Genomic DNA, 26,097 nt, shown 5'->3' on the forward strand with positions numbered 1-26,097 from the left:
ACTTAAATAATCATAGAAATATGTAATTTAGACGGATATACTTATGTACATATCAATATAATAAGCAGTAGTAAAAAAACGACTACATATCGGAAGAAAACAGCAAGAGTTAAGAAGAACAAATTTTGCATAGTTTTTGCTATCATTCAGACCCCACAGATAATCCGACACTGAATGCGTAATCCATACTTCCTCAAAGTATAAATGTTTGTACCTACATGCATGAACAATATTACGGGATCATGCGCAATGTTAGCGTCATTCGATTCCTTCAATATAAATTACAACAATAATTACAGTATTTGTTCCCACGTCCTTCTATCTCCTTTCCAATGTGGCCTGATTCACTTCAATAATGTTTGCGTTGAATGTTATCGCACCTAGCATAACGCTATCAATGGTGTATTCTTAAAGTACACTGAATGTTAAGCAACCCACAATTAAGGGATCAGCAACCAAATACCTGTTCGGTGGGAGACATATTAATAATAAACAGAAACAGACCGAAGCCTTACCTACTCATTTCTTTAGAACAATTGTTTGGTCTATTGTAGTCCCGAATATTATTTTCTGATGTTTCAATAAAACAAGTTTCATTAAATACAAATTAAACATTGAAAATTATTAAGAAATTTAATCGTCCAAAGACATTACAAAGCACTCATACAGAAATGCATGCAAACCAATAAAACTTAAGTGTGAGAGAGCGTTAAGTGAGTGACGTCTAAAACGAATCCAAACGAGCGTGGCCCAATTACGTGATGGTTACAACGAAACAGTATAAAGGGAACAGACGGACGAACAAACAAAGAGAATTAACGTGTAACAAGCTATTAATAGGCGGGAGAAAGCGGCGGTTACGAAAATTATCTGCCATGTTTTATTACAAACCAAATATATACATATGTAAACATAGCTATGATTCATCATATTCATATGACTATATAATATAATGTAATATCGATAATCTCTTGTAATATATAATATTAAGTTAAATATAGCTATTTACTTTTACTATACGGTCAGAGTCAAATAATTAAACGCGTAAGTTATTATATAGTAACTAGATAGCATGGCAGAATGATGTCACTTACATTATGTGATCTCAAAGCAAAATTGAGGTCAAAGCAATTAATTGAGCTTCAATAATGATACCGTCTTTCTATTTACGAATATTTTTTGTAAAGCTTCTATTACTTAAGACCATTATTAACGAAAACTAAAAGAAATTGGTAGGTATTTTATTTTTAATTAATCGTTTGTTTAAGTTTTCTTAAGCATACATTTATATGTTAATAGGTTTTCGATATAAAAACATCGATGTAGGTCATCTTTAAAAGCTGAAAACGGTGTCAACCATTAGCCAAGCATTTGCCAACAGCTGCTTCTTAACAGCAGACTTAAAAATAACATTTTAAAGGCCCGTACTAACCGAGAATAACTTATTTTATCAGCCGATTAATAAAAATCGGACATTATTTAATCGGTTCATTGGTTTACACATAATTTTTCAGTTAACTTAGATTTTTAAATTACGGAAACGACTTCAGATTTATAAAAATATTTTATGACTAACGAGCGAACTTAACGTCTTAGTCATGCCTAGTGATTGTATAACAAAAACACGCGTAAGGAGATTGTGTCCGCGACCCTTAGTTATAACGCTATTCACTTGAAACTCCTCTTAATACTTCAACTTAAATTAATAGATACTAAGACATATTATTAATACTAATGAATTATCCGATAGAATTGTATATGTAAATATCTTTAAGGTTCTAACATACAGAAGCACCTCAGAAATTACTCGTCCTTTATATTTGTAATGGTATTGTGATGGTGACATTAAATGTACATATCGTTAAGTAACGAAACAGGATGACACTTTATTCATATATTCTAAATAAAACATGAAAGCATGGGGTCCATACAAATGCTAATTCAATGAATCCACATAGTTCTCCATAGAAACGATCTTTTGTTTGAAATCATACGACTTGAGGTGCACAGACAAAAGGTGTCTAAAGTATTGATACATCCTCTTGCACACGTGCAGTGTCGCTAAGTACGAACTCATAATGTAAAACGGTATAAGGGATTAATAAATAATATTTTTGATCCAGAGATGCGCCTTGATTTATTTTATAGCAAATGAATTCAAGTTTCAATAAACCTCGTTTAGCAAAAACTAAAAGAGTTTGCTTGTCAAGTTAACCGTGCTGAAATGTAGTGTGATTACATATTAAATATATATAATATTGTGAATTCAGTTTGTTCATAAAAATCACTCGTCTGCACTGAGTCCGTAGATTAAGCTCAATGACTAATAAAAAATAACAATTAAGGACTCAAGTTAGCGCCAGAAACTATTCATACTCACTCTTTCTTCGAATGCAAAGAAATTATTTTATTAAATTTTACGGCGATTTAATATTGAAATAAATTATAAAGAAAAATCTAAGGTTCGATCAGTATAGAATCATGATGGATAATTAGGAAATTTATATGAAAGACACATTCACACCAGGACCTCACAGGATATTACTTTAAAGCATTGTAAATAACTTGGACGTAAAAACGAACGACCCCGACAATTATAGCTTTCAAGTAATGACCGCCTCTTGGTACGCTACTTGGTAATCTAAACATCAAATTACAATGTTACATGGGCACTTTGTTATATTTACATGCTATAACATTTACAACGGAACAGAAGTTATGTTATTCGATAATCCTTACCAAAAGTCTTGCAACGTATAACAGCATACGGAGTGTGTCCAGTTACATAAACCTACGTCAACATCTGCGTTAATTTATGAATGCAAAATTTTTAATCGTATCAAATGTAAGTATGGGCTTGTAGTAAGAGTATTGAGCAAGTTCACCGACACGCGATTCAAAGTTTAGTTCGTTATTCTCTCGTTATCTTTGTATGTGGATGTAACGCTTCGGAGCCGTTATACTACTTAAATACATACACAATTTGCACGTCTCCATGTCCCGCCACATGTTGATTAGAACACACTCGCGTGTGGTCTTTCATTAACGAGAGGATTCACAGTCTAATGTATTGTTTAAAAGCAATATATATTGTAACGGCATCACAATTTAGTAATTTTAACTCCAAATCTAGAGAACTAATGAATAAGCTTGATGTAATGTTTCAATCAAAAATATACAGCGTTTTCTAAGAATGTTCCCGAAATAAATATACGGTGAATGACATCAGTCAATGTGGTTAAATTTAGGACGCATGTTGAGTTGGACAGTTTCGAGAATCTGGACTGCTTGTAATAAATGTCATACATTTTGTTTATGTCTATATACATATATATGTTTTATTTAATGACACACGAATATGACTATTTTGTAAGAACACAAATATTTAAGACCTCAAGAAAATTCAGTCATTTTTAAATATCGATTCGAACATTTACTTTCGATATATAAGGAGAATTAAAACAAAACGAACCTTATTCATCATACTATTTTGGTGCATATTTCTTTAAACTATTATTATCTATAAACGAGTTACGAAAATGATTTATATCGATGCTAACGGCAATGAATAATGTAAGGAAAATTTAATAGGTAAGTACAATTTACTAGATTATTGTAACTTTAGTACGAGTTCGAGTACGAGTAATTAAAATCTGGAAAGCCTTGGTATGTAGTGTGACTATGTTATTTTGTGACGGGTACAAACTGCAAAGCTGGGACAGGTGCATATTATGTATTTCATACAAACAGTAGGTACTCGCGTTGATCAAAGCTGTACCGTAACGAAACAATGACTCACGTACTCCACAATAGGATAACAAAAACGAATGCGTCCAACAAAACATACCAAACTATATTAAGTTTACAAAACATCGAATACGAATGAATCTTACCTTGTAGTCCAAATAGAAGCCAGGAAACGACTGCATGTAAAAATAAAATTAATGTTTTAATACAAATTCATCAATAATAATGTATGTTGGTTTTAAAGAATTTTATAAAAGACATAGGTAATGCGTGGTGTATTTTGTTTCAGTTGAAGATGCTATGATCAAGTGTTTACATTGGCTATTCGCATAGGGTTGGGACTGGAGACTTCCAATTCAATTAACATCGCTTTTTCTAAGAATCGATAACAGATCATTCTTCCGTGGCACTAACTGAGCGTTGTGCTTTGAGAAACAGTTGATTCACGGAGAATTTTTCCCTTTCATTTAAACCGTCACAATTTTCGTTATATCCAATAGTATCCATTCATTACATAATCATTATTCTTGTTTCTTATATGTGTTTTTCTTCTCATTTTGTTCTAAACACTTAGTAATATGGACGGTAAATAAAAAGTTTATTCACGACGGAAGTAAGACAAAATATTATTTACACTAGGGTCAAGTAAAGACCTTGTTTTTAATATCAATCTCACTTAATATTCTACATACTTTATATATTATTTAATTTTATATTAATTTATTAATCTTTTATGTTTCTCTTTTTTTTTAAAACCATTTACTGGTTGCAATATATATTTATTGCTCATATGTATTAATTCCATATAAGTATTTAATAAACGCAATCGTATTATTACTCGCATATGTAACGTAATAGTTACTATTACTAATAACTCTACAAAGAGGTTACTTTAATACGACTTGATTGTCAAATATAAATTGTCAGTTTTAAGTAAGTGATGTAACTAGTACTAAGGATGGTATACTCAGGAAACTGCTGATCCCCCCGTAGGACGTCCCCCCCCGCGGGGAGCGGTGTACTGGTGGTCGGAGAATATCTCCAACCTCCGGGTCGCCTGCAACGGGGCCAGGAGGGCATATACCCGGAGTAGGCGACGCCGCCCCCAGGACGAGGAGCGAGATGGCCGGCTGTACAGGATCTAAGTCGCGAAAAAGTTGATCCTGCAGCAGGCCATCTGCCGGGCCAAGGAGGCAGCCTGGCTGGAGCTGGTGGAGGGTCTCGATCGAGACCCTTGGGGCCGACCATACAAGCGGGCGCGGAACAAGCTCTGCGCCCAGTCGGCCCCCATAACGGAAGTGCTCCAGCCAGCTGTTCTGAGGGGGGTCGTGGGGGAACTCTTCCCCCGACGCTCCTGCGGGATTCACTCCCCCCAGAATGGCCCAGCTGACGTTGGAAGAGGGCGACCGCGTTCCGCCCACCGTCACGGAGTCTGAAATGGAGGCGATTCTGACTCGCCTCCAGAGTAAGAAGAGCGCACCGGGTCCGGACGGGGTGCACGGGAGAGTTCTTGCTCTCTCCCTGGTGCACCTCGGGGAAGCCCTCAGGGAGCTGTTCGACCTCTGTCTGAGGTCCGCACAGTTTCCGAGGGCCTGGAAGGAAGGCCGGCTTTGCCTACTCCCAAAAGGCAGCCGGCCTCTGGACTCGGCTTCGGCGGTGCGACGGTGGTTGTGCTGAACGAGGCGGGGAAGGCCCTGGAGAAGATAATGGCCACCCGTCTCGTTCGGCACCTGGAGGAAGGCTCGGGCCCGGGACTGTCAGAGTCCCATTTGGGTTCCGAGCCCGTCGGTCGACCGTCGATGCCCTCAAACGCCTGAGGGCGGTGACGGAAGAGGCGGAACGCAGAGGAGAGGTAGTGTTGGCGGTGTCGTTGGACATCGCCAACGCCTTCAACAGCCTCCCACACAGCGTGATACAGGTGGCACTCGAGTACTTCGGAGTGCCCCTGTATCTGAGGAGGCTGATAGGCGACTACCTCTCCCAGAGGAGGGTGGCAGTCGAGAACTGGAGGGGGTCCATAGAGTGGTGGACAGTCGAAAACGGCGTTCCACAGGGTTCGGTCTTGGGACCTGTCCTGTGGAATGTCGGGTATGACTGGGTCCTACGGAGTCGCCTCCTCCCCGGGATGGGTGTCATTGCTATGCAGATGACACCCTCGTCTTATCCCGGGGACGGAGCTACAAGGAGGCGGCGCGGCTGGCCGAGGTCGGTACTGATCTCGTGGTCAGCCGCATAGAGAGGTTGGGGCTTCGGGTCAGAATCGACAAAACCGAAGCCCTCCTCTTCCGCGGGACTGGGCGGAAAGGACCCCCGCCGGGTGCCACCCTTCTCATAGGAGGAGGGAGGGTCAGGGTGAGCCCGACCATGAAATATCTGGGGCTCACCCTTGACGGAGGGTGGACCTTCGTGCCCCATTTCAGGGAGTTGGGGCCGAAGGTCATGAGGACGGCAGGTGCGCTGGGGAAATTCCTCCCGAACCTCGGAGGACCCAGCGCAGCTTGCAGGCGGCTATACTCTGGGGTCTGTCGGAGTATAGCCACGTACGGTGCTCCCGTTTGGGCTGATCGACCGATGAGCCGCGGGGTCAAGGCCCTACTGCGCTCGGCGCAAAGGGCACCCGCGGTGAGGGTGATTAGGGGGTACCGTACGGTCTCCTGGGCCGCAGCGACGGCTCTTGCTGGCGATCCGCATTGGGATCTTGTGGCGTCGGTTCTCGCCGAGGTGTTCTCTTACGTCTCGGGTAGGAGGGCTCTCGGAGAGAACCCTTCGTCAGAGGAGATCCGGGCGGTTCGCCGGCAGGGGGAGTCGCGCCTTATGCGGGAGTGGGGGGAGGACCTGGCGGGCCAGCCGTACGGTAAACGTACAACGGCTGCGCTCCGTCCGGTCCTAGAGCGTTGGATGAGGCGGAAACGCAAACCCCTTACTTTCCGTCTGACGCAGGTTTTCACCGGGCACGGCTGTTTCGGTGACTACTTGTGTCGGGTGGCCAGGAGAGAGCCGGGAGGAGGCTGCCATGAGTGCGGCGCTGCGGTGGACTCAGCCCAGCACACCCTCGAGGTGTGCCCGAGATGGGCTGCGCAGCGCCAAGACCTTGTGGCGGCTCTCGGCGGAGTGGGCTTGTCGCTTTCGAGTGTCGCGGAGAAGATGCTTGAGAGTGACAGGTCCTGGATGGCGGTGTCCTCCTTCTGTGAGACGGTTATGTCCACGAAGGAGGCATCTGAGCGGGAACGGGAGGTTGCGGCTGATGCACCCTCCCTCCGCAGACGACGGACGGGGCGCGCCGGGGGCGATATCAACGCCTCCTCCAATAGCGCCCCTGCACTCCGGGCTGGGGTCGGGCTGGTAACCCGGCTCCTGTGAAAGCCCGGCGTCGTCGGGGCGGTCCTAATTGCCGGGATCACCCCCTTTCTCCGAGGGAGTAAGTCCGGTCTTTGCCAGGACCGGCCAGTCGCTGGTGTGCCCTGTCGCTGACAGATCCGGGGTGCACCAACATAGCGGCCGATGGCTTTCGCAGTGGTTTTAGTGAGTAGGGACCTGCCCAGGTCGAGTCTCACACATCCTCTCCGGCCCCACCAAGGCCGGTGAGACGGCTCGTAAAAAGAGTTTCCCTGCGTCATCAAAAAAAAAAAAAAAAAAAAAAGGAAACTGCTGATACGCCTACATACAGTCGATGTTTATCCTGAGACGTTCAAAGATCGTGGGTACTATTTAATCTGACGATAACTAATTTTATGACGTGAAGTCTAATCATTAAATTTATCGTGAAAGTTTTAATATCTTGATGGGCTAATTATAATTCCTATAAAATAGCAAATATTTCATAGTTTAATTTAATGATTTCAACTATAACACTTAGTCCAAGTCAGCATCGTCACTACATACGGAACGTTAAATGTTTTTCATTCATAAATCTTATCACATTACATTATTTGCGCGATTCACTGAACGAAAAACGGGAAAGGTTTCGTATGAGGTGCATTTATATTTTTAAAGACGATGAATCCCTTCAGTTTGTTCGAAACAAAAACATTTTATTTATGATAAATTAGAAGAAGAAATCAAAACAATTTACGTGATTAGTACTCAATTATTTTGTATTATTATACTCTTTAAACTTTTCGTACAATAGAGTTTTGGACTTGGTGTTCTTGATTGCGGCTAAAATCGCAATCTAACGAAAAAATAAAATTAACAATCGAAACTTTCAAGAAAATATAAATTACTACAAAAACTAGGAAAGCGAATCTATTGACCTAAAACAGCCCAATTATAGGTGGAAAAGAAAATAAATTAGTGTACATTTTTTATTTGCTGTGTCATGCGATGCGTTACTCAGTGAATTGAGTTATTAGACAAATGATCATATTTTGTTCGTGGGCCTTGGTACGTTTGAAAATGTTGCAGACATGAGAATGAACAAATCGTTTTAAAAAGTCCTACATCAGTACTAGATTTATGTATACAGTGAAATAGTTCCACTGTTACGCTCTATTGATGTCAGATATAATTACCTTCGCGTCCGGTTTATGTACTATGTTACAAAATATGATACGTATGTCATATTTATACTACATATATATTGATTTTTACGACTACACTTAACTGTATCGTATTATGTAATTCATTTAAATAGTTGTATAAAAGTATATATAGTAATATAATTTTAAACTTCTATGGAAATATCAAAGTTACAATTATTTGAATAGAACAAATACACATAGTAAATGTAATAAAATCTGGAAGACTTATGGAAGTGAGTCCTATGTGATAGGAATTTGAGAACCTTTGTAACTATCTGAAGTACCAGGGTATCATGAAGGGCGGTATACTCACAGCGAGCTCTTCGCTGATGTACGCCGTCAGCGTGCGACGATCTTGTTGTAACACGCAGTAGAAGGGTTCCCATGAGAGAGGTACTCCTGTTGATGCACCACCAACAGCTGTGCTTGCTGCATCTGATGAAAATGACATACTCAATAAGTCAAAAATCCTGAACTATAACTTTGGTAAAATATACCTAGCGTATAAAAAAGATTTTTAAAAATGATTTCACTGTCATTTCACTACAAATATTTACGACACGTTGAATAAATAAAACCGTTTTCTAAAACATTCAAATACACTTTTTATTATTAATTGAATTGCAGCTAATAAAAATGCAGTCACCATTATAAACATTCATTGCTAATACTACATAGATAATTAAATGTGATTAGGTTCACTTCATACAGCCAATGTCCCGCATAATTTAATGGCTAAGCTATTTGAGGCGAAGTAACAGGTGTTCTAACTGTTTATAATAAGTTTAACTTAACAAGACCCATAAGCGTAAGCCGATTATATAAATTGCATATAACATTTTTAACTTCCATAAAAACTATATGGAAATTGGATTTTATATAATGTGCCCTACATTATTACGCTTTTAAATGTCAAATATATAATGAAGATGATCAGAAAATGCGATTATTTAGTTAAGTTCTAAGTTTAAAATTATTTTCAATGCTATTTAGAGTTGGTTGCGGTAAAAATCCAAGGTTGCTGTGAAATAAAACACGTCTTGTTCAATAAGCGATTGCATTACAATATTACAGTGTACAGGATATTGCTAATAAATACCGTAACAAAACTGTTACAATGAGGTCCTGCCAGTTAAAATCAACTGTCTACACATTCATAATATTAGGATAACACCTTTAAAAAACTTATAACATCTGATACTACATGATATTAGCGACTTTGTCCACTTTGTTCGCTAAATTAAGAATGTTTGCGGATATGTGAGACGAAACCTCTTAGCATTCAATGGATTCACCGTGCGGGTGGCGGGTCCATCGCGTTGCAGGGAGAGGAGCTTCAACAGTGCCTGGGACTTGCGACCCAGGTGTAGGTTTAAGGGGCCCCTAACTAACGCGCGTTAAACGCTCACCTCCACTGTCCAAGCTCCTCTCCCTACCTAACCATATTTGAAAAGAACCTACTAGGGCTGCCTTCAAAGTACGTTCCAAGAACGAATTGATGGGAGTTCTGGACAGGCCCAAGTCTTTTAGTAGGTTGTAGAGAGATTTAGCGGTATACCTCTCGCTCCCACTTCTACCGCGTATAAATCCACGACGAACCTATTTCGAGTGAGTTCGTTTGTGAGCTCGTAATATATGTTGACCTTGATGGTATGGTCTTTGGGGATGTTGGTTTCCCAAGGAACCGTAAACTCTATCATCACAGTGAAAGGTAATGCGTATATCATCTGTATTTCAAAACATTTTGATATTTAGAATTTCACATTTAATACATAGATGTTACAATATTAAGTATTAGAGGGTCAAGTGCCTAAGGAGAGGAATAAATAAAATCTACCTATCTTGGGCATTTGTTATTCGAAGTATATTTTTTTAAACGAATTGTCTTGTGGAACAGAAACATTTTATTTTAATGGTATATATTTTTTAGCAATATTTCACTTATATTTGAGGACATTGCAATAACTCTAATATTAAATAAAACTAGTATTATTCGGATTTACTACGCGGATTTTATTATTTAAAAACTACATAATCCCGACGTTTCGGTTACTTTGCAGCAACCGTGATCACGGGCAGACGAGGTGTGTCATTATGAAACGTCGGGATTATGTAGTTTTTAAATAATAAAATCCGCGTAGTAAATCCGAATAATAATAGTTTTATTTAAATGAATACTCGCGAAAATCTTAGATCTCATTAACTCTAATATTGTTTGATTTTGGAGTCTAATTCGATAGAAAATTTACTTGTGACATACCAACTCTGTAACCAAGAAGAAATAACGAAAACGAGAAATTGTTAAAGTTTCTATTATAATTCCTCGATTAAGTTTTATTTATATACAACCTATGGAACTACTAATATTAACTTTCTAAATATAACAATGTTAGTTTATTAAATAAAAGTCACATACATCGTACAATGGACGCAATTGGAGTACTTATTCAGCTAATAAAAGGAGTCATGACGAGCACGATGTAACTTGGATTAATGCGTTCCATCTATATTAATCTATTAAAATTACCATACCGTTGACAAAAGGAAAACTATGTCAGAAATTAAAAGACAAAAAAACATATTGTTTTTTTGCTTTATTTTTATATTTTCCACCTATACGTACATTGGAGTAATGCATAACATTTAAAAGTAAGCAACAACATTTATACCCATATTCTAGTTGTTTGTGTTTTGTTCTAAATAAACAGTTTAATGTTAATGTTACCGTATAAAATAAAACATTAACAAAACTTTGCCGACCGTACATAATAAAAACGATGCAACGGATATGTAAATTAAAATTTATCTCAACACTCGAGCCTTCTTTGTTATACGCGGACGACACCATTAATGAGAGTTATACGTATTAATTATTATAACAAGCTATGAAAGCTTAACTTACGAATAAAGTTAAGCCTCACTGCAGATTTTATAAATAGTTTATAGTTAAACTAACAATTTAGAATAATTTAACTATGCATGGTTGCGTATATTATCTGGCATTAATGGGGGTATAAAATGGAATCGACTAGCTGAAGTGGCCCGGGGCAATCTACGTCCATCTCACGAAGCGGTCACGCGCGCTCAGTTTGCACCAACATCTAACATCCAACAAAATAGCCTGGAGACTAAAGAATATAGTATTGTAAGTCTTAAAACACGCGTGTAACTAAATTTACTAACCTATTGATTAAAATTTTGTTTATATTTTATATATTAAAACAATATACAAGATACAATTAAGACAAAACTAATGTGGTAATTTTTTAAATGGTTTTTCTCCATTCTTTAAATTAATCATAAATTCTCATTAATACATTAAACAGTAAAAGTTCGGAGAGGTTTTTCAAAATTAATAAATATTCCTAAGATAAGTAATATCAAAAAAATATACTTTTGAATCAATATTTAATAAAAACAGAGGGGTTTTTTTTTGCATAGATTTAGAATGAAAAATAGTCATAATACTTTCAAACTTACAGTTTTAACGGGATATCAAAAAAAAAATAATGAAACTAATATTCACTTTGAACAAGTCATGACATTTATGTCTATGGATTTTTTGATATATTATCTGATAATATCTTATATTATATATTCTACAGGCGGGATGTATGTACATATTATGTTTCCAACATCGCTCACAAGTGGATACGAACAAGAAATACTTGTCTCTGTACGGTATAATAATTTTACGTGTGACATGTGATGAACCGGCGACGCTGACGGCACTCGTTGGAGACGACTTGGAATGAACTTGAGCACATATTAATAAATAATTCTAATATCAAAGATTGTAACCGGTTCAAAGCACGTCGCACTAAAATCAACAAATCAATACGTTGACAACATATAGGACACTCGTTTTTTATTATCTGCTTAGTACGAGTTGGCATTTTCACGCTATGTAACAGTTTCACAGTAATAAATCTTCTAACATTAAAGCATTAAAGTAAACTATTGAATGAGAAACGGCGACTACTTCGTATGTAGTGTGACTATACAAACTTGTACTAAGGATAGCGATCTCACTTAAATATATTACAATTCTGCACATGTTTTAGCTGTACCTATGTTTAAATGGAAATATTTATAAATAGCTCCGAAAAGTATAAGATGCACCCAAGAATGGTTCCTTACAATTGTCTATGAAAACGAGCAAAAAAATTCATGTTTAATGATGTGTGGGAGACCTCTTTGACATTTATTTTATTTTTTATTTTAGTATTCTTTGTTATAACAGCAACAGGAATACATCATTTTTAAAATATTTCACCTGTCTATCACGGTTAATGAGATACAGTCTGGTTACAGACAAACAGACGGAATGACAGACAGAAGCGTCATAGTAATAAGGTCCATTTTACCCTCTGGGTTTGGATACTTAAAAAATAAAATTCAATAACTTCCCGATTGCCAGCTATTATAATATTAAATTCATTTAAAAAATTTGTATTACAATCAAATCAATAATAATTTTTTTTATCAAGTTATGGTTGACATATGTGTGATGAAATTGACATAATATTGCAGCTGTACAACAGTCATAGTGTGGGTAATATTGCCATTTACTTTAATATGTATTTAATAGCGACAATTAAATGCATTGGCAACATTCACAGAGCATTGGTATCCGTAAACGGAGATATGATAATCTATAATTTAATAATGTTTACTTCAACTATTTACACTATAAAGTTATGTGTTTAGTTTATATTTTGAGGCATCGAATATAAATTTATTAGCAACAAGATGAGTGGAATTACAATCATAGAAATATTCGACTAAATTGCATACCAATACCAATGGTACCTACAACTTTTATTCTGTTCCAATCAACAGACATTTCAAAATTGCGTTGATATTTACATATAAATTTTTAAATGTCAAACGCAATTGCAATGTTATGCAATTTTTTGAATTGTTACTCTCACATAAACCGGTTATGTTTACATTTTATATGAAATTCGACAAAACGAATAAAAAAATGCATTTGTTAGTAGTAAAATTTATTTCCTGCATGTAAGTATGTAAAGGCAAAATATTTTTATTTTTATTTTAATTGCGTAATTTTAATAACATTTACTTTATAAGCGTAAAAATATTATTACTAAAATTCTTGTTATGTTAGAAGCAAATATTAAAAATGCTATCATATACATGTTGCTACGGTAAATCCTAAGATTTTCCAATTGTTAAAGTTAGGGATTTACCACTCTTAACGGTATGAAACAATGAGGAATTCTTAAGCATTAAGAATTGCTCATTTTTTTATTACTTAAACTAAAATTTATCATCCGCCAGCAGTCAAACCCGAAACCCGAAAAAAATTATATATTGAAATACATATATAATTTTTTTTCGGGTTTATATAATTTGAATATGATTTAACTTATGATTTACCGTAGCTCGAGCTTTTACAGTAACATATACACGGAGATTAAAAGGTTTAAGGATTACCTCTTCCTTGACGATACAAACCATTGAGACTTCAGAAAGATTAGAAATATGGTTTGATATGATAATATGGGTTTAATTGTTACAACTGCCCAATTCAATCGATTTTTACATTTCTTAAACTGAAGTCTTTGAAAAAAGCCAAAAATATAGTATGTAAATTGATATAAAATATTAAGAATTGCGTACTATTTCGTCACTAGAAGTAAAGTGATTCTCAAAGTGGAAAAATATTTAAAAATATATATAATTTTATACTTTGACAACGACAGGTGAGGATAAATGAAAGCTGGTATTAAAGAATGGTTCTTCTATTTGCGGGGCATAACATAAAATAGAATTGCCCATAAATGAACTTATAGTAAGGACTATTCCTGCGTTCCCTAGAGCAGGCGAGCTAAAGGTCACTTGTCCATTATAACAAGGGGCATCGACATATTCACAATACATCAGTAAGTTTAAAATTAATAAAAAGTCTATACATATTATAATATACATAATTTAGTAATTTCTCATTTCATTATTTTTAGTTAATTGGAAGTTAATATTGAATCTCTAAACTCAGGGAATACTTTCTTAATGTAGGCGTGTCAACACAAACTCTTAATGACCTAACGGTAAAATACCAGTACTCTTAATATAATTTATTTGGATGAGAAATACCTTTTACTTTTCAATTGTGTTTGTATGATATTTATTAATCAACGTACATACTTTTATAATGTTATGAATAAAATTAGTTTTAATATTCTCAATTTATAATGATGGTATCGATTGAGTGGATAGCCAGCTTTTAAATAAACCAATATTTTGAGACAGCTGAAAACAAATATTTATTTTTAATCAAACATACGACTTCATTACCACCTTCCAACAGGTGGAATGTCAGTCAAGCACTATCCAGTCGAAATTTAAAAAAAAAACATTGTCGAAAATGTTGTAACGCATTCAAATTAAGAACAAAATAATAACATATAAAGTGTGGTCAATAACTTTCAAGTTTACTACACGAAGTTATAATAGTCATAACGTTATTAAATCATGACATTGAACTGGTTCATATCGTGAGAAAACAACCCAACAATATCAACGGTTTAAATCGTGTCCGGAATTCATTCATACAATTATGGTATTTAAATTAAACATGAAGTCTTTTGTAACTCTTTCATACCAGCTCAGAGAACAATATGCATGTCATGTACTATAGCTTCCTGCGGTGTGACTGTTGCGTGGGCGACAATATTCGTATCAACGACAACGACAAATTCACGCCTTAAGACCAAATTGCTTGGCATAACTATCCGAACCTTTGACGTTCGTCTTGGTCATCTAACTGTTTCCTATTATGAATCTAGTACATTGGATAAGATCGTGAGAAATATTCCACTACGAAATGATTTCTTCCTTCATGATCTGAGAATGTACAATGACTATATATTTTTTTTCTATGTATTTAAAAAGTACAGGTACATATTCAAAGAAAATATTGTGCCATGAATACTTCAAATATTTCTTTATACTGAAATTATTTTAACATGGACCTCTGACACAATTGAGAATCGAAGATCATTCAGTGTTCCAACCAGATAAATTATTGGAAATAATTGATGTGTAAACTAAGTCTTAAATAAAATTTGTTGCTTAATCACAAGAAAAAAATACTCCAAATTCTTTTCTTAGAAAATTTATAAATAATAACGTAAACCATTCCTCGTTCAGTTTTAAAGTAAACAAAACAGGATTGAAATAATTTAAAACAACACAAAGAATATCATAAATAAATGACCAACATCAAGTTTTTCACACGGTGAACTTGAAAAATGCATTCACAAGAAATGTCTTTTTTACAAAAAAATATATTTGCAGGAAATTCATTATTCGCATCATTTACAATAACATAGCCTTGATTTTGACATTCTTGGTCACACATCTGACTTGATAATAAAAATACAGACAGAAAGTTACCGTCTCTAACAAAAACCCAAAGTAATCGATTCTTTTACACATAGCTAATGTAAATCTAATACATTTAAAAAATATATATAAAAAAAAAGATAAATATATTACAATTTTCCAAATATCTCTTGAACATCGAACTTACTGATGAATCAATTGATTAATAAATAAAAAACAATTGAGTCAAACAAGAGACGTACATGAGGGTCAAAGGTCAAATTACTCAATCCTTTTATAATTTACGTTATCAAATAAAATTAGACTTATGGGAAATTAATTGTCATTTATTTAAAAATATTAACTTTTAAATCCTCGATATTAAAATTTATGTTCGTTCAATTTATATATGAAAAAATTGCATGATAACGTAACGTTATGTAACTTTTGCTGTTTTTAACCCCCGAAGTAAAAAGAAGGGTGTTATACGTGAATAGTATGAATGTGGATGTACGCGTTTTTTAGATCTCAAATAAATCGACCGAGTTTGATGCGGTTTTTTCAATTGAAAGCCAGTTAACTTGCGGCGGGTCTTGGCTATGTTTTTTTTAATATCGGTCCACGAGTGTAACAGTATCATCTCTTTTCCAAAATGAAGTAAGGTTTGACCTATGATTACTCGATTAAGTGCTTCAGGTAAAATGACAATGAATTAGTTGGTGTACTAAGTTATTATACAACAAACATCATCCTAGATATCTACATAGCTAATAATTAATACATGATTACGTATGGAGTAATGAGTAAAAACAGTACCTTACGTAGTCGCTCCATCGCGCAAGTAAATATACATTGAGAGTACATAATATGTGAATCACTTATTATTCTTTAATGAAATGGAATGCTAACAACTATGATCTTATTACCTAGAAATCATAATACTACTGATAACATGTACAAAGATTCCCACAATCACTTGACAAAACAAAGATGCAGTGTTGAATAACGAGATCGCTGTTTGTGAGCTGAAAGCTATTCTTGTAATCAACAAATACTTGAAAATCTTCTATAAAACGAGCATCGTATTACGATTTACTGTAAACGATCATTAATTATTTAGAACAAACCGTGTTTGTATAATACTTACAACATATACCGCAGTACTAGTAATAAGAATTCGTCTTAGTATAAAACAAGTGACAAAACTTTAGTTGTATGTTATATTTATATCAGTTGTAGCAAATATATAAAATGTCGCTTGGAAACAAAGAATCATATTTGTCAATACCGAAAATCTAAATGTCGAAGCCATTTTATTTGTAAAATTAGAGAGAGATTTTTCAAATCAAAGTAATGACATTATATAAAAATAATAGCTCATAAAGAACAATCAGTTGACGGCATTGTTAAAGTTCTCATATTCGAGTTATGTCACAAAGCGATAGATACGCTTACATCACACATATGGTGCGAAAGAAAGAAAAATACAACACTTTCTCTATATACATCGGTCTATCACCGGATATCCGAATGATTGCGCACGCGCAGGTTCCATGGATTACTATGAAGTAAAAAGCAACTTCCTGCGCTTTATAATTCCTATTAATTTAAAGTATCTATTAAGATGATCTACGATAAACATTTGAATATGACTAAGATGAAAAAAGAAATTACTTAAGATATTCCGGACCACTGATTCCATTCATATCACATGAAAAGAAATATTTATGCGCCACTGCAATTCAATAACTTAATACGCTCGACGTAACCCAATAGGAATTAAAATTTATTATTCGGCTCTCGGTCCGGGTCACGAATCTAGTGACATTAAATATACTTGAATCCGCTTAAATGCTTTTGTATTGGGATTGGAAATGAATATCAAAGGCAGTAGCAGTAATAGGGACGTGTTTAAAGAACCCTCCCGTAATAACCACTCGCATTTGCTCGACAACACGCTGTTATGCTTTTCAGTATTAAATTGAGATTCGTAATACCATTTTTAACACTTTAACCTGTTTACTTCAATTTTCGAACAACCTTTATGCAATTTTTTATAAAGGTAAAAGTGAAAATTGTTTATTTAGTTTAATCATATCCATCGTAAGATTACAGCTGGGCCTATATATGGAGTATATATATATTAATAAATTTTATAATCATTAAATCTTTTAAATCAATATATATTTTTAAATATTAATAAATTATATTTGTGTAACAGGCAAAAAATTCTGACCTTTTATTATAAATATGCAAATTTAATCATTGACATTGAATTGTCGAAAACAGCTAAAAAAGCATTTTATATTCTGATTAATTTATGTGACTGATAAAATAAACAACCAATGTTATTATGGGTAGAAAAATATTGTGAAATTTTCGATACTAATCGAATTAATATCTTATTTCGCTGTTATAAATAGATTTAAAATTTTGATCATATTAATTCAAACAACAACAACACAATTACCACAAGTTTTCATCGACGCACAACATACAGATCGTGTCTAGTTTTTAATTTTTTCATCCATTAATATTCGCACGTTACACTTCATGAGTGAACACAACATGTAAAAGCTGGTAATAAACAAATATATAGGTACATAAATAAATAATACTGCATTTTATAAAATATTTTTCTTCTTCGTCGCAGGAGTCTTTGAAGACCACGACGAGTCTTCACGTATCAGTGTTCCGTATACATGATGACTTTCATGGGAATATAGTTGCAGTGGTTTCCCCTTGCCTTCTGCACCAGCACTTTTTTGGGGCTCTTTAGAACCCTTTAGCCTATTTATAAGAAATACTTAGTACATCATATATATTGTCAAATTCCATCTTTCAATATTTTGTCTGGCCTCTGTTTTTCTATACAATCAAGATAAAAAAAATATAATGATTTATAATAGACATAACCAAAATAAGTCGAATAAAATTATAGTATAAGGGAAGCAAGTATACAAGCGATTCTTACCAAAGATACATAATGTGTTGTTGAAGTACAAATCAAAGTATTGTCTCATTTTATTTAAACTTCTGTTATGTTAGTACACACATCACATATTACGAAATTTCTGTTAATATTTATAAAAATCGTAACAAGTCTTTGACAGTTATCATAGCCCGTTTATTCTTTGAGCGTGATAGGTTCGCATGTTTCGGCTTCGTAACACGTTACATAATAAATCTTCTAACACTAAGTGAAATCGAATCATGAAATTGACACAGAAAGGTATAAAAAATTAAATAAATGCATCACTTATAGACCATGTTACTTATAAAATAAGACTAAAGCCTTTTTTTCACTTAATATATTTCCTTTTATCAAAACTTTTGTAACTTTAAAGCTTCTTCCATTAAATTCGAAATAATATGGTTATTATTTTTTTTTAATATCATAGATATACGATCTTTCTCGTGAACAGTGATTATTTTATTTTTATATAAAAACTGCTGTCTGTATTATTATCTTTTTATGAAGTTATTAATAGACATTAATTCATACCTAGCAATTTTTATAATCAAGTTTTTCCACAATACATTCCTACACTTCCTTATTCTAAACATTTTATAAATTTTATGTCAAGGAATACATTAAAGAAACGTGAAAAATAATTCTATTTTTTTTTTTTACTTATTGACAAAAAATTATATTGAATCAACAATTACATTAAGAATCGTAGTTTTCTTTGAAAACCATAAGATTTTCACTCATCTTTTAATGATCGTCATAAAGAACATATCTTATACGAGGAAGTAAATAAATAATTAGAAGAAAATACAAGCGTCGAGATGAAAATTTTTATCATATATTATATGAAAGATCAAACGAGATAATGACCGTCGCTCAACTAATGCGCTGAGCTAATGACAATGACGTCACATGCTTGGACCGGGAGTCGAACCAGTCGGGCGAGTGCTGCAGGTGTGAGGCGCGTGTCAAACACTGCGGTACCATATTTTACTTCTATGAATACTCATTCTTTATTTGCTTCTTTGCAAACTTTTTTGTTATCTCCGTCCTGAATAGCCTTAAATAAGCCGTTAAATTAACACATAAATGTATAACCCGTTTTGAATTCCTTGTTATAAATGCATAAAAGAAATTTAACATCTAATTCTCACACACAAACAGCCGTAATATAACAATCGATAGGTATTTAAAAATAATAAAAGCTCGTATTCTGTTATGGAAAACTGAAAAACTCTACAAAAAATTCAAACATTCAACAAATTTAGTCAAACCAGAAACTTTCCCACGCGTATCCATGTACGTATATATTATTGGAGACATGGAATCTTTAACTACTTACGTTGATAACTTAAACAGTAATTGAATTCCTATCGCCTGTTCGATATATTATTTTTCCATATTAAATAACGGACTATAGAACTATGAGAAAAACTTAATAAAATAAACATGTTCTTTGTTATTAAAACTACTCAAACTCGAGATGTTTAGGAAGGATGCATAGATCGAAAATTATAGTATGAAATATGAAATTTACCAATCTATCTCATAATTGATACATACAGCTTTTGCTATAGCTTACAGCTCGAGGAATTCTTTCCTAGAAGCGTATCTATAAGCTAATCTTAAAGTTATAACAAAGCATTAAAAACTTAAGCCTTTTTACCTCATATTGATATTTAATTATAACTTCATTCGAATTGCAAATAAAATGCAAACAACACAAAAATCCAATTATAACAAGAATGAAATTGTACAAAATGAAAACGCCTAGCCTGTCAAAGACAGCCATAAAATTATAACGCGAAGCTTTCATACATTGTCATTTAAATCTATGCACTGAACTTCAAGCTCATGTGTGTCGATAAGCAAACATGTGATGCATTTGTAGGCCAATGACCAGTCGCCTTCTTTGCAAACACCATTCTCATTGCTATACGCGATACGAATACAAATAAGCTCCAATAGTGCTTGCTAATTACAAATGACCTTTGTCCCATACAATCCTATAAACACATACATATGTGATTCGTCTAAATAATTTAAAAAGTATCACAAGTTTTATTTTATAGAACATTGAATAGATATTGAACCAATGAAAGCATCTACTGCAGTTTATCATGCTTCGCGATAAACTGACCGAAATAGCTATTCAGTCTCACTAGTATCATTCTACTTAATTCATATAGGTCAGTCATAGATCATGCAAAGTCCAGCACCGCTATGATTGTCACCCAGTTCAACTCTCTCCAAGCATCGAGGTCCAAAGAGTAATTACCAGCGACGGCCTTCTTTTAAGTAGGCCCCGTAGAGGTATGTCACGTCAAATAATCATAATCTGTATGAGTACTTAAGATATGTTATTTTATATTGTAAGAGCTAATTACCTAATACCACACTTCTAAGATGTTCACGAAGGAAGTTCTATGATTTTCACGTGTACACATTTTAATGAAATTAAGTTTTTTCAAACACTAAGTGTTTTTTATTATTTTATACCCACATACTGCCACGTTTCTGGAACTTTGCTGAAATACTTCGGAATTATGTAGTTATAAATAAAAAAATAATAAAATAATAAAAACAATAAAAAAAACACGCTTAGTATCAGAAAAACTTTGTTTTATTCCTAAAGATTCATTATAGCATTGTTATTGAAATACAACTATAATAATGATAAAGAGATTTCGATTGAATTTCATATTTAGTTCTTAGCCATAAAACCAGAACAACACACTGATGTTTGTTAAAAACGTCACTCCATGTCGAGAAATGAGTATAAATTTTGTCTAAACTTTTTTCTTTAATTCTGTTATATCTAAATTATCGTCTGAGCATCGTATTAAACAATATATTTTAATATTAATAGCCCAATAACTGACAGCCAAGAACAATAACATTGTTATAAGAGGCGTGAATGAATCTTTTTGAATAGATGTTTACAAAGTGTCAAAATTTCACTAAACAGATCACGTCTTCCTATTTGGTTTCTATTCAAAGGTGGAGCCAATGACCGTTTCATTCACAGCATAAAACGAATAGGTACTTGTGTTATCAAAATAAACTTTTAATCTCTCATAAGAACTCTCGGCTGATAATTAAGAACACTTCCTAAGCGTACTCCTATCTCGGTTTTAGTAGTAGATAATAAATAATAATGTCCATTAAAATATGTATAACAAGAGAATATTTTATTTAATATATACGAAAGAGTATATATTATATTAAAAATAAAACATGAAGTTTAATTATAAGCAACGCGCTCACCTTGAACTTATCAGAAACCCCATAACGTAATCTTATCTCGAGTTGATTCGACATCACCCTTCTATCTTTGCACAGTTTATTTAATATTGACTGTACCAACGACCACGAAAGTAAACATTATTAAATAACTACCAAAATTTATCATTTTTTGCAATTTGGACCATAAGCCATTGACATGTTAATTTATTTTCCAATGACAACAGATATTCTGGATTTTATATATATCGTAATTTATGCAAGTTTTCTTAGCGCTCTATAAGTTACCTCCTAAAATGGTACGAATTACCTACAAGTGTAAAGAAGAGGTAAGTAGATCTTGTTTTAATACTATCAAGCACATTCTGCCAACACCGCTGGTATTAAAACCTATACCAACTTTTTCATACAAACTATATTTCATCGGCAGATAACAAATACATACGAAGTCATTGTAACATTTCGTTCTCAATTCAAAAATTAAAAAAAAATAGATCTAAATCCGAAGAATTAATTAAAAAAAAAACAATCTGATAGGAAATCAGCTCATAATTATCTACCGTAACTCGAATTGAGTTTCCATGTCCGTATTGTTTCCCACACAAATTGCCCGCCATTAAACGAAATAGCGACCGCCGCAGAGATTCCTCTCAGTTTGTTTTATTATGTTGTTATTTGTCGTCTCAACGTCAGCGAGTACCTTTTTCTATTATTGTAACTGTAATGTAATAGATTGCGAGTAAAAAACAACATTCCACATCCATTGTGATCATTTGTTACAACGCTGTGACCGATTGTCTGTATCGCGAATGCTTTACAACTTACCGATCTTTCGAAGCAATAAAGAAATGACAAAGTAAACTAAATATACCACATAAAACACCAACAACAGGGAAATATGAGGTTATATACTTGATTTGCAAACAAAATTAAGAATAACCTAAATGAATGTATGACTAAAATAATTTTAAATTTAATTACCAAAGTTTCGGAATTGTTAACTTAGGTAGAGTTATAAAAAAAATGAAAAAACAAACACTGCTTATAAATAAGCAAGTGATTCCTGTAACATTCGTATATATATAAAATCTTATTGAGATATAAAAACTTCTTTAATTGTATAATATTAAGAAATAGGAAGAAGAAAGAAAAACGAGTTAATCATTAACAGTATCTAATCAGTATGAGACGAAACAAGTAACATTCTTGGCCGTGTAACAGTTATACAGAATGTTCATTGACTAGAATCAGGAAGGACGCCATTTCTAGAATTCAAAATATCTTTGACATTTTTTTTTTTTAAATATAACAAGTGCACTCTATACTCTATCTCATATCAAAGTAGAACGAATACATTAAAATTTATATTATTGTAAGAGCATATCTCTTTCTTTCAAAGATAATATGACGTACGATGAAATTTTGTTGCGTAAATCGTGATACAGATCTTTGTAAGATATCGTTGCATTAAATAGGACAATTGTCAAAAAGTCGGGCAATCCTTATTGATAACGATTGCGGAAACCTTGATAACCGTCACAGTTTTACGTCATATATGTTACATTGTAAAAAAATAATTCTCATCTTATTATATCGTCTAGTTCAAGAGTTTAAACCATAATATAATATTTCACATTGACCGTGTAGCTTTCTGAGTTGGTAGGTTAAACGCAAATGTTTTTACGGTTGGCCACGCCGCGGTCACAGCGGTCACTCATAATTCTTTTTTAACAATGGGACCACAAGCATTGTTACAGTAAAAATATTGCAAGGATACAACTATGTGTTTTACACTTGACGCCTGGCAATGATAACAACTTTTGTACACGCGTAAGGAATAAGTCCGTGTCACTTTTTACTTGCTATTAATGAAACAAAGTCTGGATAAAAAAATTCTACTAGAAAAGTATATAAATAAAATAAATAAATTGAATTGAACCACAAAGTCTGACATTCACTAAATAATAAATATCATAAACACATATAATATACAAACATGAAGTAATTAATTGTTTACACCAATCTTTTCTGACAATTAACTTTTATAACATTTTTAAGCAACATAATATCAAGCTAAAAAACCCGGGAAACCTGTTATAAAACAGACAATGAAAGTAAATTTAAATGAAAATGTTTCAACAAGTACAACTAATAATACGTTATACGAAAATAATAGGCGGAAATTAATCTCCAAACCTATACAATTAAAATTAAATCAAAATGTTATGTTGTACACACATCTATCTACCTAACTAAATAATCTCTAGCCTCTATACATAATATTGCATATTCGTGTAAGCACATAACGCATGCAAGAACATCGTTTTGTACCAAGTTATCTGAACCAAATCTATAGAATTTGCATGTGAGCTAACAATCGCTGTCTATCTTTGTTGGTAATTAGAAACTTACTAGATGATAACGGTATTTGAACAACATCTAAGCTGTACGTACATTTATTTTTTCAACACATCAACCCACCAACGTGCACCCGAATATTAAGTTGAACATGGGTCTAGTATAACAAGTAATTAAGATCAATATAAGGCCGTTTCGTTCATGTGAAGTTGAAGAATTTTACTTGTATATCTCTATATACTTGTTATAACCTAAAATATGCTCGTTACTGCATCTATGACAACGTTGACTGGATATGATTGATGTGACAGTAATTTCGCTCACACCGTTGTTTGTATCAGATACGATGACTATTGTAGATGATCGGTGACCACAAGGCGGCGAGCTGAGTGCACCGTTAAACATTTTCCTGTACAATCTACCTTAATACGAATTTCAGTAACACTACGAAAACATTTATCATATTACAGCTAATTAAATAAATGTAAGTATTTCTTTGAATTGATTAAATTAGACTCACCATTGATATATGGAAGTGAGTGTAATATTCCGCATACAGTTGCCGCAACGGATACTGAATTTCGGTCAAGAGAATCTTCGCCACATTCATTAGAATCAGTCTGTGCTGGTTCAAATAAAGCTAAATCCAGACCATCCATATCGCTTCGTGCTGAGACACGGTCTTCTTCCACCACTCGATCACTAAAGTGTTCGGGGGAGTCGACATTTTTGGGGCTACGGCTGCAGACACCATCGCTCAAGGGATCACAACAACAAGTGTCTGAGAACGGTTCAAAGTCCCGGCAATCGAATTCGCATCTTTCAAAGCTGTCGCAAGTACAAGAGGACAGAGCATCTGAATCCGATCCTTCCAGGGGAAACAAGTTATTGTCTTGCACGGCTTTGTCGGACTCTGATTTCATAGACACATAAAAAATTCCAGAATTGTACGGCAATTTTTGCACCTGCACTCTTACGCTGCCATCTGTTTTGTCAGGATCTTTGATTGGTATCAGAGGATTATCCAACTGCGACCGACAGTCTTCATATCGAGCAAAGCTTGAGGTGTCCGTGAGGTTTGAAGAGCGATCAACAGAAAATGCATCGCCGTACGGATCGCCGTTCTCACTGTGCAATGGTGTTTGCTGGTAAGGAATGTTAGATCTTGTTCCGAGAAAGATGGTGGTGTAGGGACAAGTATGGGGGGGACGGCTGCGATCTGTTCGACGAGGGTAGCTCGCCGCGAAGGGATCCCGAGGAGGGCCTCCCTCGGCGTCCAGATACGCCTCGCTCGTTGACAGAACGTTGTATCGCCAATCCGGCATCGCGATTTAACAACATCACTATTTTAATCACTAAGATTGACGTTTCTTTTCATCACACGTAAGTATGAAAATAACACAATTTCACTTAGGTTGTTAAACTGAACTGAACTGAGCGGTTTACAGTCTCATAAGTTATGTATAACTGTTTAATTACCTTATTATTTACTTGTATAATTTAAATATAAAGAGCTATTATTAATACATCAAAATGAAATTTGTTGTAATGATTTGTCATTGATATCTTTGGTGACAAATAAAAATCTGTTTTTTTGTGAAAAGACGTACGGCAATCAACATTTTTTTTCATTATTCCATGAGCGAATGAAGGGTCAATGCCTGGGAGTCGTGCTTAGGAAACGCAATTATTTTGTAAGTACTCTGAAATTGTTATAGCGGCTTAATAATAACAGATGCGGGATCGTGACGGCTGAAGTACAATATATAAGAAATAATTCAAAAATGTTTATAGTGCCGCCTACAAACATGAAAAAAAAAGACTCAGAGACGTGAGCTATAAATCAAATAAATATAGAAAAATATCACTACCTATTATCGTTCCTAATGTATTTTTTTTTAATTTTAA

At 34.4% G+C, this 26,097-nt stretch overlaps 1 protein-coding gene across 2 annotated transcripts in view; it reads right to left on the reverse strand.

Moving 5' to 3' along the window:
• The window catches only part of LOC116766076 (ras GTPase-activating protein raskol), an 86,879-nt gene extending 61,325 nt beyond the window's left edge, over positions 1-25,554 (reverse strand). The window contains exons 1-3 of one of the 2 annotated variants that reach the window (XM_032655734.2): positions 24,710-25,554; positions 8,581-8,702; positions 3,894-3,923 (exon numbers count right to left, since the gene is read on the reverse strand). In XM_032655734.2, the coding sequence (XP_032511625.2) occupies positions 3,894-3,923; positions 8,581-8,702; positions 24,710-25,514 (957 nt within the window). In that variant the 5' untranslated portion in view covers positions 25,515-25,554. The remainder of the gene's footprint in view (positions 1-3,893; positions 3,924-8,580; positions 8,703-24,709) is intronic. The other variant, XM_032655738.2, reaches the window with a different exon arrangement.
• Positions 25,555-26,097: the final 543 nt, after the last annotated feature.

The sequence above is a fragment of the Danaus plexippus genome (assembly GCF_018135715.1).
Source record: "Danaus plexippus chromosome 3 unlocalized genomic scaffold, MEX_DaPlex mxdp_34, whole genome shotgun sequence".
Classification (NCBI taxonomy): Eukaryota; Metazoa; Arthropoda; class Insecta; order Lepidoptera; family Nymphalidae; genus Danaus; species Danaus plexippus.